At 45.4% G+C, this 21,145-nt stretch overlaps 1 protein-coding gene across 1 annotated transcript in view; it reads left to right on the plus strand.

The window, feature by feature from the left end:
* Positions 1-10,445, plus strand: part of LOC144722505 (katanin-interacting protein-like) — a 37,584-nt gene extending 27,139 nt beyond the window's left edge. Inside the window, exons 11-18 of the mRNA XM_078600727.1 lie at positions 23-87; positions 532-642; positions 1,498-1,637; positions 5,205-5,306; positions 6,135-6,313; positions 6,994-7,026; positions 7,321-7,403; positions 8,273-10,445. Of these exons, the coding sequence (XP_078456853.1) occupies positions 23-87; positions 532-642; positions 1,498-1,637; positions 5,205-5,306; positions 6,135-6,313; positions 6,994-7,026; positions 7,321-7,403; positions 8,273-8,325 (766 nt within the window). The 3' untranslated portion in view covers positions 8,326-10,445. The remainder of the gene's footprint in view (positions 1-22; positions 88-531; positions 643-1,497; positions 1,638-5,204; positions 5,307-6,134; positions 6,314-6,993; positions 7,027-7,320; positions 7,404-8,272) is intronic.
* Positions 10,446-21,145: the final 10,700 nt, after the last annotated feature.

Below are 21,145 nucleotides of genomic sequence, written 5' to 3' on the forward strand. Positions count from 1 at the left end.
TTTTGTTTTATGTTTCATCCAGGCAAATTCCCAAGACGATCGAGCAGCAAAGCATGGCCTACGAGGCGCCCGCGATGCCTTGCGGATGTATCCTCGTTTTAAGTCGTCAAAAATAACGCGTGCTCTACACCAATGTTCGTCACTCATTTTCAGAGGTGGGGGGGGGGGTGAGGCGGGGGGGGGCACTTTCGTCGAGAAGACATCATCAGTGTGAGGGCCGCCACATCATTTGAAACCATCGGGGGGGGTGGGGGGGGTTGCCAGCAGCACGGCGACGACGATGATGATGGGGGTGTTGTCACCACTCTGTGTGGACTGTCGGGGGGCCGCACTAAAGGCCACCAGGGGCCGCCAGTGGCCCACGCGGCCTTGAAGTGAAGACCGCCACCCTATGCGCACAATTACACTTAAACGTGCGTGATGCTTCCTCGGGATTTCTGTTACGACTGCAATTGTGTTACCTTGCTGTTGTTGGTGAAAGTAAAAAAACAATGTGTAATTTCCTTGACCGTTGACGCACGTCTGCATTAGTTATCTTCCAGCTTCAGCTGTTGACGAGCTGGGGCGACCCGTACTACATCGGGCTCAACGGCCTGGAGATTTACGACGCCGAGGGACAGCTCATTCCCCTCACGGAGAACCGTATCCTCGCCGCCTCTGCGACAGCTACAGTTCAATCTTGAAGCGTTCATATTGGGAGAAAAAACGCAAAAAAACACACAACTTTCGACTTTAAAATACAGAGGGGGGGGGGGGGGGAGCGCATTGTACAATCCGTAAAGCAAATGCGGGATTTGTTGTCTAGTTTTTCAAGTCGGTGGGGAGGGTTCAAGTCTCACAATTCCCTTAATGCGCTGCGGTATGTACAAGAGATAAACACGCTGGGCGCTCCACTCACGTTGCTGCGTTATGTAACTGTTAGAGTTTTGAGTGTTTGTGCCTCGTTCGTCTGGGCTTCCTCCCACATGCAACACTCATTCATGGAATTGACCAAATATACAAAAGCATCATTAGCCTCTTGGACTTATTACTCGATACAATTTGTGTTGTTATCATTTGATCACGTTGCAGCTAAATGTAGACAGCGCGGAGCCGGCTATCTATGCTCGAAAATGAGAAAGTTCCTCGGTTCATCGGGCGCGACTCCTCAATCGATGGAATGTGCGTACGTGCGTTGAACTTCTTTCGCACCGTACGTAGCCAACCGTGCTCATCTGAGGTGCGGCGGAAGGGCAACAAACTAAACACGACACGCAGTCCGAAAGAACAAGAGATTTCAATCCAGATGATGTAGAAGTGCATAGCTCCCAGTGGACTTCCTGACATCGGAAAGGCGGAGGGGTTCCACAGACGGCCGCAGAAGCGCGTCTGAAGAGCGCCGCGCGATGATGCGGTGACCACCATCTTCGTTCGACGGCCGAGCATGAGCCACAATTGAGCCTCCACGTTTGCTTAACCCCTTGACGGCGGCCTTGACACCTCCCCCCCCTCGATCAGACATGACGGCTTTCCCGGACAGCGTCAACGTGCTGGAAGGCGTGTGCGGCGACGTGCGCACTCCGGACAAGCTGATCGACGGCGTCAACGATACCCACAACGGTCGGCACATGTGGCTGGCTCCCATCCTGCCCGGAGTGGTAAATATGAGGAACGTCGGCAAATAGATTTTTTTTTTTACGCCGAAGGTAGGCAAGCAGCCAGGCTTGCCAAATCGATTCAGCATTGGCACCAAAAGCCTGTCTGCCTCCGCCTGTCTGTATGTTGCGTAAGTTGTGAAATGATAAATAATATTTTTTTGAAACTTAACTAATCGCATTTCAAAACAACTTCAACATTTTCGTAATTAGAATATTTGCAGTCCTTTTTCTGCTCACTGCTGGAGCAAGGTTCCCTCCCTGTGCCGCGTCAGACAAGGCAGTTGTTTGACCATACCTCAGTCGGTGAAGTGAGGTTCAGAGCCTATTCGAATGTCAGTCTCCATTGATGTTATTCACGTCTGAGAATTGAACTCACTGTGCAACTGGGAATGATCTGAAATTAAGTTGTTAAAACTGGATATGACAGTTGTTATATCTCGCGGATGCAGCGCTCATTTTACACGTAATAATTAACACCATGTAATTCACTGCTAGCACGATGAGCGTCTGTAACAGTAATTAAAAAAAATTATTATATGAATGTGGTGTTCAGCCACGATACGGCCATGCTGGCAAGATGTTAACTACCTCGCCTGGTAAATAGGAGGTCGTGGGTTCGATCCCGACCCTGACGCCTGGAGTTTGTATGTCTCTCTCCCCGTGGTCACATGGATTTTTCTCTGGGTCATCCAGTTTTTCCCCTCTACATTGTGAATCAACATGCCTTTAGATTTGGCTGCTGCTATTAATTTCCACATGAGCCACTTCGTTGAGCTATCATTTTTGGCCGGGATGTTTCTGAAAAAGAGCGATATGGCTCAGTGGGGCCTTACCTGGACTAGTAAAAATAGTATATAGTTTTAATATTTTAGTTTATACTTCAAGGAACGGTAACCAAAGCCCTGTGAATCTAAGGCTGTCAACACGACCTTCGACCTGAACCTCAACCAGTGCCTTGAAGGGAGAGGAGGCAGCCGCATCTCCGCTCGTGAAGATGCTCCCAAGTCAAAGGTGACAGGTGCCGTCGCCTGCCGCCCTCGTTTGGAGTTTCTCAAAGGAAAAACGTCCTGCCCGAGTGTCCCCCATCGGGAAATGCGCTGGGCACATCACCGGGGTGGGGGGGGGGAGGCACACGTCAATACCACAGACTGCAGCACTTGGCATTTGTCTGCCGTTGCCCCCAGCTGAACACAAGTGTGGAGCCGTAGTCCACACCGCTTGCTGAATGCTGGACAATCAACTGAATGCTGTTAGGCATTTTATGAGTAGGGTTGCCACCTGGGACAACGAGGAGCTGGCTGCTGCCCCGGGGTTTTTTTTCCACGATCGTCCTCCTGTTGAGGCCGCTGTCCTGGGAAGTCAGCAAGTGTTCCCGGGACATTGGAAGTCTCTGGTTTTTTTGTGTCAGTTGTCTAATCATCTCCTGTTGTGAGATATTCTTCCCGGTGATATGTTCTGGTTCTTTGTAACTCAGGGGTGGCAACCTTAATTATCAGGACACCCCAAAGCTTCCCCCAGCTTAAAAGCAGCCCGCAGTTATACACTATCCCTCTGCGCACACCTTCAGCGTGACAAGTGTGTCCTCAACACGGCCTGGCAGGCCCTGTGGCAGGCCCTGTGGCAGGCCCTATGGCAGGCCCTGTGGCAGGCCCTGTGGCAGGCCCTGTGGCAGGCCCTGTGGCAGGCCCTGTGGCAGGCCCTGTGGCAGGCCAGAACGCCTGCGCTGGATCTCTGCCGTGTGAGGTCCCCACCAGCGGCGCTCTGATTCCCAGCTGTGTTGACCCCCCAGCACTTAGCAAGGACGCGTCCGTTGTGCGCCACGGTGCGCTTGCCAACGAGGCTTAGCCACAGCAGCCCCCTCGTCGTGTCGCCTCGTGTCTCGGAGTGGAGTGATGGTCTCAACTACTCTGTGTGTGGATGCTCAACTTTTTCGTACCGTACATAGCCAACCGTGATAATCAGCGGGGAAAGTAAAACAAGATAAAGAAATTCGTTTATAAACTACATGACTTATAAGTGCACAGCTCCGGTGAATTCCTAATATCAGAAGGAAGAGCGTTCCAGACAGCCGCAGAAGCGCATCTGAAAGCGCCGTGCAATGCGGTGACCATCTTTGTTCGATGGCCAGCCAAAAGGCGCTGCTGCTGCAAGGATGACCGGATGTCGCGTGGTGATGATTTATGCTCCTTGATGAGATCAGCGAGCTATTGTGGTTCATTTGACAAGCAGTTGGTGTATGATGAGCGCCACCTTATAATGTATTCATTCAGCAACCATGACTACTGTCGCCGATTGGCGTAAGAGCAAGTGCAATCAGCTCGCCATCCAAAGGTGGCGGTAAAGCCTGGGACTCACAACAGACCACCTGACATTATTTTACCAGGTAAGGCCCCACTGAGCTATGTAGCTCTTTTTCAGAAGCGACCTGGCTATCACAAATGATAGCTCAACGAAGTGGGATATCGCGTGGAAATTTATCGCAGCCAAATACTCAAAACGCACGTTTCTACGTGACCACGGGGAGAGAGATGCGCAAACTCCAAATATACAGCAGGCGTCAGGGTCGGGATCGAACCCACGAACTCCTGCATACCAGGCGAGGGAGTTAACATCTCGCCACCGTGGTGCCCAAATCAATTGGTGACGCTTGTATGTAGGCCCCCGGCTCGCCAGATGGCCTCAGGCCAGGCCCAATGTCACCTACGTGTCTTTACCGACCCGGCCGCGGGCGACCCTGGTTCGCCAAGTCGGCGGCTCCGCGTTGGTGTACGCGCCAGGCCTGGCATGGCCACGGAGCTTCCACACAAACACTCCCCCCCCCCCCCCCCAGATGGGTGAGGGCCGCCCTCCCCTTATGGCCGCAGAGGGCGACTGAATTCGACGGTGTTGAGCCGTGCTCTTCACTAATTTTCAGGGGGGTGGTCACTTTTACCAATGAGACATCAGCAGTGTGAGGGGGGGCCACCACACATCTGAAACCATTGGGGGGTTTGACAGCAGCACCATGATGATGGTGATGGGTGGGGGGTGTTGTCACTCTGTGTATTGCCGGAAGGATGCACTTGAGGGGCTGCACTGAAGGCCACCAGGGGCCGCCAGTGGCCCGCCGGGCCTTGCGATGAAGAACGCTGCCATGCAGGGATTGGTGGTGTGATTGACATATCGTCCTTTGGAAGTGAATACAAGAAGGCGCACTGTGTATTGTTATTAATATTATACGGGAGAATCTCTACTTGACGAGAAGTTTGTGGAGATTCTAGATTTGAAGCTTTCGTGACTGCAAGGATCCATACTCTTAGTTTTTTGGGTAAAGTCACGTAGGTAAAAAAATGAAATTAAAATTAATTGTATTATTTTATTTTTATTAATTTTAGTTTCATTTTTTTACCTACGTGACTTTACCGAAAAAAACTAACAGTTTGTGGAGATGCTAAGACGATGCTCGTGTGTTTCCGCTCTTTTCCTTCGCAGTTCTCCGCGACGCTTGCTCGCGGATAACGAACCCGTCACCTGGACAATACGGCAGCGGCATTGTGTTCATGTTGTCTTTGTTGTTTGGTCCGTGAGGTGAATCGGGTCTACATCATTTTCGACCACCCGACATCTGTGTCCATGGTGAAACTGTGGAACTACAGCAAGACGCCGTCGAGGGGTGTCAAGGAGTTTGGGGTACGTTTCAATAAATCTGTTATCTGTTACGAGCTAGTGTATCCGTAGGCCTAGCTTGTGTCTGGTTCACAGGCCATGTCGTGCCTATTTTGTAACTAGACGTTGAATATACCATACGTGTTTTCCCCTCATAATTCTGCTGTTAACGTTGACTTGCACCAGAAGTACAAATTTTACCTCGTTTCATTCTTCAAATTATTGTCGGTGTGATTTCATGAAAAATGTATATGATGATGTTATTTTGCGTATGCAGTACAATGTTGCATATTCGACCGTCATATATCAGCCCTGACCAATTAACCGCTCACGCCTAGTCCAGAATTTGTGCAAAAATCTGACCTTTTCACGCTCGGCAATATGTTATTAAAAATATCACGTACCATCCTCTTACTTCTCAAGCACAGCAAAGTATTTCCCTACATTTAAAGTAGTTTGCTCGTGCGTGGCACGTACCTAACTTTTCTTCAGACGTTCACGTTACGTTTCGTTGTTTGGGTGTAATTTTCCGCGGTCCATAACGTTATGTCAAGCTTCGCTGGTAGCTATAAAGGACCGCGGTCCTTGGGGTTCGGGGCCACTTCCTGGAGTCGTTCAGTAAAGCACTCGTTCATGCTGAAGCTTCTCTGCCTCGGGTCTGATTAAGGAGTCCGGGGTTGCTCTGGAGGGCCAAGACACAACAGTTCACATATCCGACCTTTCCGCGCATCAACCTCAGTCCCAGGAGACGAGTCAGATGTGCGACGCCATGCCGTGGCATCGCAGCGAGGTTCAAACCCTCGTCCTGAGGGCTCACACCGGTTTCCCCAACCGTGCCGCCCCCTTCGCCAGGTCCTCGTCGACGACCTGCTGGTGTACAACGGGACTTTGGAGCAAATCTCGGGGGTGTCACGGAGGGGGTCGCCTTACAGGGGGTCCCCGCGTCCGTCGCGCTCGACCGTGCCATGCCACACCGTCCTCTTCACCGACGAGCCGAGCCTGGTGACGAGGGAGCGCCGCGCGGTGCCCGAGTGAGCACCACCCCCACCCACCCCCCACCCCACCTGCCCTCACCACCGGACATCACGCTCCACGCCCTTCACCTCACCAAGACGGATGGGAGAGCCGCTCGAATTCATGCAAACCTAACCCCACGACCTTTCAAGTCTCGAAATCAATCGTGACAGAGACCAGTAAACGATGATGATGATGATGATTATTATATAATGCCCCTTGTTTATCAGTGAAATCCTCACTGAGTCTGAATACTATTTTTTCAGGAAGTTTGATCAATTACATTAATGTGTGTCTGGCGTTTCGCAGATTTTTTCTCTCTCAGTGGCATTTCTCAGCTTTTTGTGTTTTGTGTTGTTATCCTTCCCCCGCACCTCCGATCTAGCCTGTTTGGCTATGTATGGTCCGGATAAAAAGTTCAACACACATACTTTATAAGTTATGCTGCACCGTTCATCAGATCATCACCGTACTAACTGTATAATCATTCACTGCTTGAGCTAACGGTCATGCAATTGGGCTTAGCGTTCACAGTGAATTTCAAACCGACACACTTGGCCGGCACCATATCTTGAACATGTCTCCAACATCCGAACAACTGCAAAGACATATTCCACACGTGTCTCTATAAATACTCTTATCTGCATAGGTGTTCTTGAAAGGATTCGATGACCGATTTGTGTTTTCTCTTCAACAGGCCACAGGCTTTAAATGAGATGCACATGATATAGTAAGTAACCCAAATAGGCTTGTAATATATTCTCCAGAAAGCTAAATCCCAGCCCATGCTTGTACCTGGGTGTGAATAAGGTTTTATAAATCTGGTTCCACACACACATACATTGGATTTATCGACTCACATCCAACTTTTTATTTAAAATAGAAGTTTAAAAAGTGCCTTATAATCTGCATAATGCGGTATTTTATTGTGTAAGGTTGTAAAGTGTAAAAAAAACATACAAATGGAATAGATTATACAAGTTTGTTTAAACACAAATCGTAACTTTGCTTCACATCCTTGCAGTGCAGAAGAAGATGATGATGATGACATTCAGCTGTTCGACAGTGGCCGGGTGTTGCGACAGAGAGTAAAGCCTGTTGACCAAGGTATTGCGTATTTTCTCACCCTATTATTATTATTATTTCGCAACTTCTTAAGATTAAGTTTAATGAAGAAACTGGGTGGCTTTGGAGACCAGAGGTCCACACGAGTATACTAAGCCAGCACCTTTGAACCCTGGCTCACCCACCCCCCGGGGTTATTTTCTCAGTGTAAGAAGTGTGTTCATTGGGGTCTCAGGGGGCTGAGTCGGTGACGAGAGCACGTGGAATCTGGGGCTAAAGGGGTGCATTAGTTGTCAGCGGCCGTGAGGCTCCCAACAAATCGCATCGTGGATTTAACAAACCCACACGCACTGACCTCCACGCTCGCGGAGAAAGTGCCATCTCGTTAATGTCAAAAGAGCCTGGAAGCTATTTTTAAAGGGAGCCTTATATTTGTTTCTTCTGGTCTTATGATATTGTACAATTTGCTTTGATGGCATATAAATGCAGCTGCATCTCAAAATGTGTTTTAATATATGTTTTTAAGAACACATTGTACCGTAGCGGAATTGTACCATGTCACTGCTACGAGTAATGGTGTTTATTTATTTGTAGAATTTTTTTTCGTACTTTGGCCTACTCTCCCACGCTGGCCAAACATCCACCGTTTTGTAATTGCTTAACCGGTGCAATTATTTTTCTCTGTTTCGGCTTTTCTCTATTCGGTGACCCGGGTGACCCTTGCCAATGAGACGTCCATCCTTGTCCCTTAACTGCTCAGCTGGTTAAACAAAAAGACAGGTATTTTATCTGCCACGCTGGGAGGTTTTTTTTTGTTACACGACTTGCAATCCAGAACCTAAAAGTAAGTTCGTTACAAACACAACAACAACCACTCTTTCTAACAATGTATTTCTGACTTTCTTTTGCAGCTCTTCGCCCCATGACCTGCATAGCAGTTCGAGGTCAAAGTGGAAAAAAGTAAAAGTCGCACTTAAAAGCCTGAGCGATGGCTCATGGAAAAGGAAAATTGCTCGCGTTTCTTGCCCAGCACGTCACCGTTGATCCAGCAGTGTTTCCCGTTTCAGTATAGAATCCGATTAAATATGCATATAATGTTGCAGAAACTGACAACAATAAAATACGGTGTGATATATATAATTTTAACTGCGACATCTTGACGTCGTACAAAGTGTCTGCAACATACACACACAAGTGTCCTTAAATAGTAAAGGATTTTTTTTTTTTTACATTTTAAATACATATGTGAGCCTGCACTGCGTGCGTTACAAGTTGAAACGGTTGCGTCTAAGTGACACCTTGTGTGAGGGCCGGCGTTGGGACTTCATCATCACCACGCCACGGCCGAATTTTGGACATCATCTTTCTTACAGATTCATGCACCGTTTTCGGCAGTTCGTTGGCAAAGTAGAGCTCGCCAAAAGAGTCTGTACCACTGCATAACACACGTTTACCGTGTGTTATGCAGTGAGTTGCCGTGACGTTCTGGTACACGCACCTACATTTTATTCCTGGAGAAGCTCCAGGCACGTGCAGCAAAACGTCGGACATCGTGCAGAAGGACACGCGGTATGACCCGAAAATAGATTGTAGAGTTACATGGCACGACAGTGAAAACCTACGCAGGGGCGCTGTTCAAATTATAATTCAGAATTGCCGCAGTCGTGGTTAAATTACAGTCGTTAACTTTTACATTTGAGTGTTATAACAACGGTTCATTATTACAGGAACAGTTATCGTAACTATAATTCATCCTAATTGTAAAACATAAATTAAACATGTACATGGCCGCCCTTCTTGTCAGCCCACTGTGCAGTAGTTGCACCATACCTCACCACGCTGGTCATCGTTGGTTGGTCGAGGTGAGCAGCATAGATGTGGGAGCATAGAATCACAGTACAACAGATGTTGCTGCACCGCTCTCGGATGGCCACGACGTAGTACAACCCTGGCCCCACCGCCTTTGACAATCTGTGCGCATGGTGGTCGCCCATCCAAGCACTATCCAGGCTCAAAATCGGCTAAGCGTCGGATATCTGATGAAATCGGGCACATTCTGGGTGACATGGGCATAAGAAATCTAAAATAACTGCAGGTGTTTAAATATAGAGCGTAAAACTCAGTGATAGAATTGAGAACAGTTTTGTAATCTTGATTAATTAACCCTCATGTATATGTATAGCATAGCCTTCTAGAACGTTTCACAGTTACAGGACAATCAGTATTGGAAACATAATAGCAACCTTTCATGACTATGGCCATGATGTGTGTGTGATCTTTATCCTTTTAGTCTACTCTGGCAGCTGTAGTTACAATCCAATGTGAAAAATCTTAGTTGGTTGCTATCGCTGCGTTTTAACTTCTGTATATAAATGTCAAAAACGAGAGAGTGATTTATTTGATCAAATGAGCACTGAGGTAATGCTCACTCCTGTTTACAACCCTGAGAGCCAGTGGTGGAAATTCCACATTCCTATGGCGGGGGTGACAACTCTATAAATCCAGTCAATATAATAACGATATAGTAGAAACAGTACCATAATGAAAGCATAACATATGTTTCTAATAGCATCATAATTCGTACAAATAACAGTTACAAGGAGTAACAAATAGCTGAAACAAAACGTTACATTCGTTGCTATGCAGTAATTTGGTGCTATATATCGCTAATACAGTTGTATTGGCCGTGTGCTTTGTTGACTCCCAAGTGGCTGAGGGTCACCCGAGTGGGAGCAGTGAGCACCCAGAGTCCAGTGGGGGTACCGTCACCAACCCGCACTGACCACGCTGGCGAGGTATGGTCGCGTACCTCTCCCCCACTCGTAGTGCAGCAACAACAACAAAGACACGGAGATTAATTCGCACGCAACTGGGATTTTATCAAGCAATCGTGCATAGGTGTACGTTGAACTTCTTTCACATCGTACGTGGCCAACCGTGCTAATTGGAGGTGCGTGGGAAGGACAACAAACTAAACACAAAAAGTTTAACACGTAGGCTTTCGCGACCAATATTAGTCATAATCAACGTTTTTGGGTTTAGATCGCGTTATTTATAAATGTGTCGTAACCCTCCACCACCCGACACGGCCAATCAGTAAAAAAGTGTCACGTTGACAAAAGACAAATAGTTCACTGCTTTAGCCCACCGGTGTGTTGAAGCGTGGTGAATTGCCCGATGATGCCCGATGATGCTGGATGCAATTACCAGCGAAACGTCGTACTCAAAAATTGTAAATGTTGTGGTTTCACGCTTCAACACACCGGTGGGCTAAAGCAGTGAACTATTTGTCTTTTGTCAACGTGACACTTTTTTACTGATTGGCCGTGTCGGGTGGTGGACGGTTACGACACATTTAGAAATAACGCGATCTAAACCCAAAAACGTTGATTATGGATAAACACAAAAAGCAGAGATAGGTGTAAGAGTAACTGACATCAAGGATCGCTGGGTAACGATTGGCACACGCGATGCGTGGTGGACTACCTCGGGATGCGATCTTCGAACTGGGGGACAAAAACGTAGAGAAATGAAATGCGAGTCCGTGTGGAATCGGTGAGGCGAGGAGGAAAAGGCGGAGAAGGCCACGCTTCCGCATAGCAGCACCTGGTTCTACCGTGGAGGAGGTGAACGACGGTTGAAAGTACTGCAGGGAAAAAAGGGAGTGTTATGAGTGGAGATTCACATATTGGTAACCCTTAGGGCAACGGTCCCCAACCTTTTTGGCACCAGGGACCGGTTTCGTGGAAGACAACTTTTTTCACGGACCGGGGCGGGGGGGGGTCATCATTGGGTCTTTCCCTCTTTTCAAAGAAGCTCTCCAGTAACGTTTGTTTTTTACTCATTGTAGCTCGGACTAGCTTGTGATTGTTTTTTACTCATCGTGGCTAGGGGTTAGAGCTTGTGGGCTTACTAAAACTGTGACTGAGACAAGTGCGCAGTGCGGGAAAGAGGCGCGGACGGAAGTGGTAAATAATAAAACAATGGACGGGCCACGCGCGGACTCACCGCTCTCACCTCGTGCTGCTGTGCGGCCCGGTTCCTAACAGGCCACAGACCGGTACCGGTCCACGGCCCGGGGGTTGGGGACCCCTGGTTTAGGGGATAGAAAGGTGGCATTGTAGCACGTGGCAAGAGATAACACGTTGACAGAAATTATTAGGATTTTTTGGAGATCTTTAATGCAAAAACAATAATCGTTTCCCAGGAATTATAAGATAATTCAGATGAAAAGGAAGACGTTCCAACAAATGTCGCACTTGAATGATTAAAACGCTGCTCTTCACAGAATGAAAAAAGGGGAAACTTCTGGGGCCAGTGTGGTATAATTGGACATCATCTAAGCATGGTGACCAGTTGTTAACACTAAAGCAACAGACCGATTTATCAAAATGTCTCCAGAGAAAATAAATACCTCAATCATGCAAAAATGTATCTGTTGTTTATCAAAAAATGATAACTAATCCATTAGCCTCTTATCACATATACACATTGTTCATGATCATCATTGGGAACAGAATACAGTGAAAACCCCAATTTAACTTGGCTCAGATGCAGATTTACCACGGGACAAGTCCCGTACTCCCGAAAACAACAAAGTTAACCTCACGTGAAGTTCACATCGCTTGGTTTCACATCGCTGAGGAGAGGGGTACAGTCCCAAGGTATTACATTTTACCTTGACCTTGCGAAGGTATCCGCCCTGATATGTGGGAGCAGGTAGACAATGGTGGAGCTACTTGGGACGCCTCTCTCGTTGGTGGCGCGCTCCAGTAGCAACAAACCGACTGCTTCGACGAAGCTTGAATGTTTTAAAAATGTACGGCTGTGCGTTTACAAAGGACTGCGCCTCTTGGCGAAAACGCTTCTCTTGCGTCATTCTTTTTACAACTCTGTTCGTTGCGAGTTGGTTACGCGGTGGCGCTGTTGGCACTTGAAGCGGCGCTACAGTCGTGCACATCTTCACCTTCACGACGTGGGTAGCCAGCCCGTGACGTGCGCGTTGGTCACGGGGGCTCTTACGGTATTAGGAAAACGCAGGCCCACCATCCGCAGGCCGCGCTGGAATTGGGGAATGTTTTTCTACCGTTAGCCACATGCACGCACACTCTCAATCAGATTCTTCAACAGACGAATGGATATAAAAGAGCAACGGTGCCTACTTTTTGTAGACTATGAAGAGGCATCTAGGTGGAAATTGATGCAGTCATCCAAGGTTTTAAACCACAATCTAATTACAAATATTTAGAAGTATAACAGAATGAAAACGAGGTAGAACTACCTAAAATTGTACGTACAGAGTCAGGCGACGTGGCGCTCCTTCGCCGAAATTATTCACAGCGACATTAGAAGATGTTTCGTGAAAGCTGGTTTAGAGAAACAATGGCATGGATTTAAATGGATAAGGTATTTTCAGATAGGCTGACAAAATAACTTTTTGTAGGCCAGTATCAAGATGATGAAAAAATAACAGGCACAAATACAGAAGATTAAGGTGTTCAAACACCAAATAGACACCTATTACAAGGCATCGAGTCTGCATTCACAACGTGCTTGTGGTAAGGCATGCAAACGCACGTGCTTTGATTATAACGTACGCATTGAAACAGATTCGCCTACGCCAGACAGCCTCCTTTATGGCCTTGTCTCACCACCGGTGTTAGACCAGACAACGTCAAAAGGCGAACAGCACACAAAGGGCAATGCAAATATGAAAGCATTAATAGCTAGGGGTTGAGCTGTGGGTCCCATATTCTTTGCCCAGTATCAAGATGATGAAAAAATAATACGCTTTTACCCTTTCAAGAAAGAATAGATGTAGCAGCTGCTCAACCCCAGCAATTAATGCTTTGATATTTGCGTTGAATTTTTGGAGACCTTCATTGAGCAGTCGATCGTGGCTACTGGGTGATGTGGCCTTGTCACCGCGACTACTCCTAATGAGGGGCGTTCTCCTGGCCTCACTTGGCGTTTCAGCCATACTGTGAAAGGTGCCTTGTAAGTGCACATTATTAATTATGAATTGTATTAATTGTACTGTCACTTACTGCATGCAACGTCAGTGTAGCTTTTACATATGTAATAGGCCTTGCTTTGTGAGACCCTGGATACATGCATCAGTATTCACTAACTCAAGAGCCTTCTCATAGTCTCGGCATAGCGGTTTTTGATATTTGTCTTTTCAAGAGTCTGATCGTGTGTCTGGTCAGCGGTAGAAACGCGTTTCTAATTCCAAATTGGTTAGCATCTCAATATCTTGTCCATTGAGCCATTGCATACGATCTTCTTGAAAAATCTTCTTCTTGAAAAATTATGAACATGTTATATATATGGGTCTGTACATATTTTGTACCTGTTTTGCTTCTCTTTTTGTAGAGAAGAATGACTAACACATCATTCCATCCATAATACAGATATTTTTTTGGGTTAGACTGCGTAAATATGAATGTGTCGTTTAACCCACCACCACCCGACACAGCCAAATCTGGATGTCGCCTGATGTTCGTTGTAATTACTGGCGAAACGTCGTACTCAGGTTGTAAATGTTGTGGATGTACTCTCCAACACACCGGTGGTGCTGTACTAGTAACGAATTGGCACGTTCTGTTTCCGTGACAAACCTTACTAATTGGCTGTGTCGGGTTTAATGACACATTCATATTTACGTGATTAAACAAAAAAAACTGTATGGATTATATTGGTCGCGAAAGTCTACGTGTTAAACATCATTCCATGATTGAAGCATTTCATTTCTGTGTTAACATTTTAGAAACAGGTATGCTAATTTTGCTCAAATGCCTATCTTATAGTCTCGACTTTAATGGAAATGCATGTCCTGAATTTTTTATGTTTGCCTGCATGCTCCGTGTATTATATTTCCTTACAAGAAAATCACCCCAAATGCACCCAAGTTAAGCTGGGTTTAGCCTTGTTAGTAGTCGGATGAGTGACCAACGGGGCTTACCAGGTGCCATAGGCAAGGGGCTACGTGGTGTCGAGGCGACGCAAGTGCTGAATGCCACCTCTCTTGTCGGTCTGAACAGTTTTCTCTGGGTTCAACTGATTTCCTCCTTCATGCCAAACACTCGTGGACGATACCGGTCAAACATCCGAACGCAAAGAATATCCTGCAAAATGTCTTGTGGCTCGGTAGGCCTTGCTTGGGTAAATACACGGAATTATTTTATCGTTATATATTTAGTAATTATTCTGCAGCTCTTAATTATCATAGTAAAAAAAAGCCATAAAGGGATTTCCTGTTCAAACGAGAAGAGGTAGCACTCATCTGTTTACAGCCCTGAGCCAGTGGTGGGAATTCCTCATTCCTATGGCAGGGTCGATTCTAACCAAAGGACGACTAGCATGGGATTTCTGTATATATATATATTTTTTTCATTTTAATACAGATTGGTTCATCTCTCTGCAAGCATGTCCTGTATATTAATTGCAAGATACAAATGACAAGGGGCCTGATTTTAAAATGAAAAAACAAACCACCGAGACGGCAGTTTGTGGGATCCAGTGGGAGAAGTGTGAACGATGGGGGGGAGGGGGGTAAAAGGTTTCTTCTCGGGACTATTCACAGCTGTCGAGATTCTTATCAGCAGCAGAGGGAGGCACAAAAGAAGCAGATTCTGCATTGTGACTCCTCATTTGTGCTTCAAGATGGGCCGGCAAAGCATTACAACAGCAGCAGCAAAGGCCTACTGCTATTATGAATTACATTTTCAATGGACATCATTTTATTTGTACTCTACTTATTCTCTGTCTGAACGGAAATAAATCCACGTTTGTTCTCTCACTAGTAATTAAATTTAAAACATTATTGTAATGTCTTAAGTGGAAAATGTAATTTGCCAAGAAATATGGTCATGAGTGTCACGTTTAAAAATGAATGTTACGTGTATTAAAAGTGTTCAAAATGTTTCAACGACTAGATGCTGAAAATTAAAACACTTGAATAAAGGAATACTCGAAGTTCAGTGTTTATACTGAGTAAGTACGTGGTAAATGCTATGTTGGTTATTATTGCAGTACAGTACGACATCGCATACACAACTCGCCGGGGACTGAGGTATTGGCAGATCATGTGAAGAGATCGGGTGTGTGAATTTCTTAAGGAAATTGCATTTGAATCGTGCACAGTTACGTTACTGGCCCAAACTAAAGTGCAAACTTCAGTTTAAACGTGGGGAAGTGCTTCCACTGTGCCCCCCCCCACCCAGAAGGCAGTGCTCGCGAGATTGATCGGTCACCGTGTGTGAAAATGTCGGATATGTGAACATTGAAAGTGGTTACACGATTGCACAAACATCACACTGGGTGTGGCCGGTTAACTGGGTCAAGGCCTGTACCTGATGGTCAGATAAGTGACGTTATGGTGTATGCCAATCATCTCACGTGGTTCAGACTTCACAGCTACGTGTGTACAACAACAACAACCTGCCATTGGCCACTAAGTGGCGGTGACGTCACCACGGCGCTTGTGCCAGGCTAGGTGCACGTTAAGGCCAAGTGAAGTGTCGAACGGCCGCTGGCAGGAGGTCACGTGGCAGACCCAGCAGGTGCCATGGGTTGACTCAGATGCCTGGCCGATGCACCACCTGTGCCCTCTAAGTGTGTACACACGACGCACAAAAAATATATACATGACGATAAGTAAAAGTAATAAAAGGGATTTTAACTCTGGACCGGCTTCACGAGGTAAATTGTTTTCCTAAACGCCTATCGGCTAAAATGTCAAGATCTCTCTAATCTGTAATTAATTTAGAGTGTAATTCATTGCATGAGTTGACTAAAACAGCAGTGTCACACAGATATACATGTTGTACCAACCGTGTTTCCAAATTAAAATAAAATAGCAATTACATTAAACAATATTGCATGAGAAAAAATTAGGTTATTTTTTTATGGACACGTTTACACATTCACGCAACAGTTGAGACTGTCGCGTTAAACTCAATTTAACAAACTACCGCACGTAGCTGGCGCTGAGAGTGACAGCGAGCCAAGAGAGGGATTTTACACAAGAAACGGGTAATGCGGCTTGCAGACATTGCACTTTAAAGTTTTTGGTGACAATAAATGATAATAGGCTTAACTCAAGCAATTGCTCCCGGTACCAAAAACCCTGCATATTTGTAAATCTCCGGCCAGACAGGATTAGGTTCATTACGTCTAGCCGGGCCGCTTAAAACGTCTGGATTTGAAAATGGTTAAACGCATGGACCCCAATAATATCTTGGACCATTTATGCCTTCAGAAAGTCATTATCCTAAGGGAGCTTGCTGTCATTTCCTTCAGTCCGTGCTCTTGTGAAAATCCTTTTTGTACAAAACTTCACGATTAATTTCAGGACCCCCCCCCCCCCCCTAACCACCCCCCCTCTTTAATTACATATCACTGTTAGTTAAAGTTTTAACTATATAGAGTATTTTATTAGCACGACACTTTAGGGTGTATGTAATTTCCAATCCGTAAACTGTGTAATCGTACACATGAAGAAAAACCTGTAAGCGTTTTTGTTTCCTTTAATTTCTCTAAGGTTCATAAAATACTATTTTCCGTAAATGAATAGCTTTAAAGATCACGAGTATTTAACATTGGGTGCCAGTAGCGGCCATGTATATTACTATGGTCGAGAGGAACATCAATAAAGATAGGTTTTTCCCTATTTGCATAAACATTAATAATTCTAGTCTGAACCACAGCAGTGTAAATGCTAAATAAATAATCGTGTCATTTAAATGTATACCTTGCGTAAAATTGCAATAATTCATCGTTCATATAATTTGATTAACTTCAGCATTTTGCAGAGTATGAACATTTTATATTAAATGCTTCATGTAATACAAAGTAGACAGTGAGGAGAATAATAATCATAATAAATAATTTAAGCGCGTGTTTTAGCATTCAACTGACGATCATTGTTATGCGTAAAGTACTGGGGGTCACGGAGTGCGCTTAAATCTCTGGGTGTGTGCCTCTGCTGCACTTGTACTGGTCGTGTTGGCACGTGAGCAGCATTACCACAGACCTGGCTTTCCAATGGATGCCACATGACAATTCTTTTCAGCAAATCCCAGACTAATGTGACTCTCATGAACCTGGAGTGAAAGGGGCAATTGGTACTAAATGGTACAAACGCTCTCATGCCAGGAATGTTTTAATTCAACTAAGGCACCTAATTGCCAAATTGATGAAAATGTAACAACGAAAATCCCTCCAATTAGCTGCAGTGTGGGACATTTGGAAATTGAATGGATTTTGTTATTAAGTGAGGTTTTTTTTAATTAGCTCATTTAAAATTGATACTTGGAGCATGTTGCATTATTACCCATTACATTACAACCAGCACTAATTTGTATCAATAACACCAACAAGCCTAAATACATGCCAACAAAACCCCCAAAAAACTCCATTATGGATGATATTGGTCGTGAAAGCCTACGTGTTCAACTGAGTATAAGGAGGTAACTCTGTGATGTGTGGAGATGAAGCCCGACAATGAATTTCTTCTTGACCCAAAATTAATGAAGGCTGATTTTCTGGATCGTTCTACTCTTGTGCAATTACGATTCATAGTTCACAAGTCTGCATCAGACAAGTGAGATATTTGTAATACAAGGCTTTAGATTTACCGATGAGGTTTATCGCAATTTGTATAAAAATCAGATTAGGGATAATCAAGATTTAATCTGCACGTCAGCAATATTAGTGGTCGGAATTAATTCATATTACTTCGAATAACTGCTCAGTTCTGTTCTGCTTGGAATCTCCTGAAGGTTCCACGCTTAATTCTGAAGTATTAACATTGCATACGATGATGAAATATTAGCATTGCACAAAATTTATTTTAATTTGGTGCAAGTTTAATATTTCCTACATCGTATGTTCTCTCTCTTGCATCATTACACAGCAATATGTACCGTCTCCTGCAACGGTATCAATCATTTAAACAGGAGTGTTCTGTTTTGCAAAGGCATTACGCAGGAATGCACATATGTATGGAGATACAATATGAATTTCATAACAGGGTTATCATTTGTACCACCGAGTTATTCAACTGAACGCCAGCAGAAAGTGCAAGGGAACTACAATATAGCATCAACAAGTCAACAACTTATCATTATCAGGGCTAGACTCAGTCAACCGTGTGGTTCGGTAGTAACGTTTGTGCGTTACAGCAAGAAGGGCTTGGATTCTATCCCCCACTTGTGCACCTTCGACGTGGAGTTTGTAGGTTCTCCCCTTCTTCTGCACGGGTATCCTCTCTGTTCTCCGGTTTCCTACCATTTCTGAAAGAAAAAAAACGAGCAAAGGTACATTGTACGTGGATTTGGCCAAACCTCCCAATGTTGAAAAGTTACCAGAAAATTACTCAACTGGGATTATACACACAGCAGAAGCAGCATCGCGCCCCATTGTGAAGTCTTGTCAGGACTCTGCTCAAAAAGTCTTACCCGTTGAAGCTTTCGTGGGTAAACAAGCGTAATAACAATAAGTAGTTGTTGTTGTTAGAGTATGTGGCTGCTATACATATCCACGTGATAAGAAGCCGCATTGCTGAGCTATCGTTTGTGATTGCCAGGTCGCTTCTGAAAAAGAGCTACATAGCTCAGTGGGCCTTACTTGGTAAAATAAAAAATAGTTGATAGTTATTTTATTTTTTATAATACACTGGTATCTTGTAAGTTGCTTGAAAATAACCATGATACCACTGACAATTATGAGACACCTCCAACACTCCCTAAAACATTCTGCAGTCAAAGTGTAAGTGTTATTATCATGTGTATTTAAAAGTTGAGAAAAACTCACCATGCCGTGTTTATTACGTCCAATTATGTTCAAATTGCACATTCGGAATAAAACACAACGCGCGTGCCGGGTAAACGCTTGCAGCCGCCGAGCCATTGGCAAGCAGGGTCGGTGTGGGCTTCATTTCACCGCAGCCGCCACGCCATCGAAGTCGTGCGCACGGGGGAATGAGTGGTCCACACACGCGCTCTCTGCTGCTCTCTGCACTCTCTGCTCCTGCTGCTGCGCTTGTGAAACACCCAGCGACGTGAACGATGGCAAAACGTAAACCGTTACGCGTCGGTTGTCCTCGTCCAAATGACTAATTTTGACGATCGCAGACCATATGAATTGCGGCGAATAAATGCATTTGCCACATGACTACAGTTTCCCATGTCGCATTCAAATCAAAACTAGATATATTTTTTTTTTAAATGCACAGCATCGGGCATCTATCTGGTGACTTAAAAATGAATAAAAAAACCCAATAAAGCTTACACGAACTCGACATTTACAGTGCCCTATTTTGCTACGCATCACACAAAACCAACCTGCGTGTTTATTTTAGCAAACCTTAACGCTCTCGTCTAGTTTTAACAAGTATCTCAGAACAAAGCTTATTGGAGTCGTACAATCTGCATTATAAAGAACCTCAGAGTTCAGCGCTGACCCCCACTTGAATTATCACCGGACTGGACTCACCAATAACACATCTCAGTTGGCTTTTCACCAAGTCATCCGTTATTAAAGCATTGCAATGATATGGCGGGGTTTCGCCAGGTGAATGAAACGAGGCAAAGACACGCGCGAGGGCTTGGTGGGGTATGAGCCTCATCAACCTCACCCTGCACGTGTCCACCGAGTGTCACGTTTAGCCCAAACTACCCACACATTACTCGGTTGGAATTGTACACAGCAGCAGCAGCAACAATCATCGCCCGTAGCGGCAGACTCATGCCCCACGTTGTCATCCTGGTCTCTTTAGTTCTCTCCGGGTTAAACAGCTGTTCACCACGATCTCGACTGCGATTGTTTTGAACATTTTTGTTGTTCTGTATTGTTTAATATAAGTATTTGTTTTTATTTTCCCAAACACGATGTTCACGTAAGTAACATTCAAACGTGCAGTTTAAATTGCCATCTATATCCATAATATAGGTTTTTTGATTAGATCGCGTAAATTTGTGTCGTTAAAACCCGCTACCACCCAACACAGCCAACTAGTAAGGCTTGTCACGTGTACAGAACGTGCCAATTCGTCACTAGTACAGCACACCGGTGTGTTGGAGAGCCAAGCCACAACATTTACAATCTGAGTACGTTGATATTGGTTGCGAAAGCCTACCTGTTAAACTGCCATCTCTATGTTTTATATAAATACCGGATCATGATAGCTTTTTGAACACCCTCTATATTATCTGATGTCCAAACTGGTTGGACTGCTACGGGCACAGTTTTCAGTCGGCATGTGCAAGGTGGCCCAGGCCTTGGCCCTACCAGTGCGTGGACACGTCTGGGGGGGTCGGGGGGCCTGAACTCCTTCGGAAGCCTCTTCCTGAACTGTTGGTAAATAATTGACTACGTGCGTGCTCCCCGTCTCCTAAGGTAGAGACACTGTAAACAACTGGGACAATTAAGGGCGCAATAAAACAACTGGCAAAGAAACAAGTCTGGAATGCCGTTTTTGTTCCTCTGCCCCCCACCCCGTCCCTGCTTTGATGCCCTGCGTTATAAACGGGGAATTGGCATTCGGAAAATCTCTCCAGCTTCGAGCCGTGTTGTATTTGTAGCAATAATATCAGAGCCAATAACAGACACGTGCTACACTCCCGGTACAAAGCGAATGCCAAATTCTTCAGGACTTAAAAGGTCACGACCCCCGCCCCCCCGCCTCCTCCCGTTCTTCACCGGACATGATGGATTCTCCTTTAACTCGCCATGTAACTATTTGTCTCTGACGAATGTGTCTGGTTCCCAGCTGCGAGCAG

This window comes from Lampetra planeri, chromosome 1, assembly GCF_965212315.1.
Source record: "Lampetra planeri chromosome 1, kcLamPlan1.2.h2, whole genome shotgun sequence".
Classification (NCBI taxonomy): domain Eukaryota; kingdom Metazoa; phylum Chordata; class Hyperoartia; order Petromyzontiformes; family Petromyzontidae; genus Lampetra; species Lampetra planeri.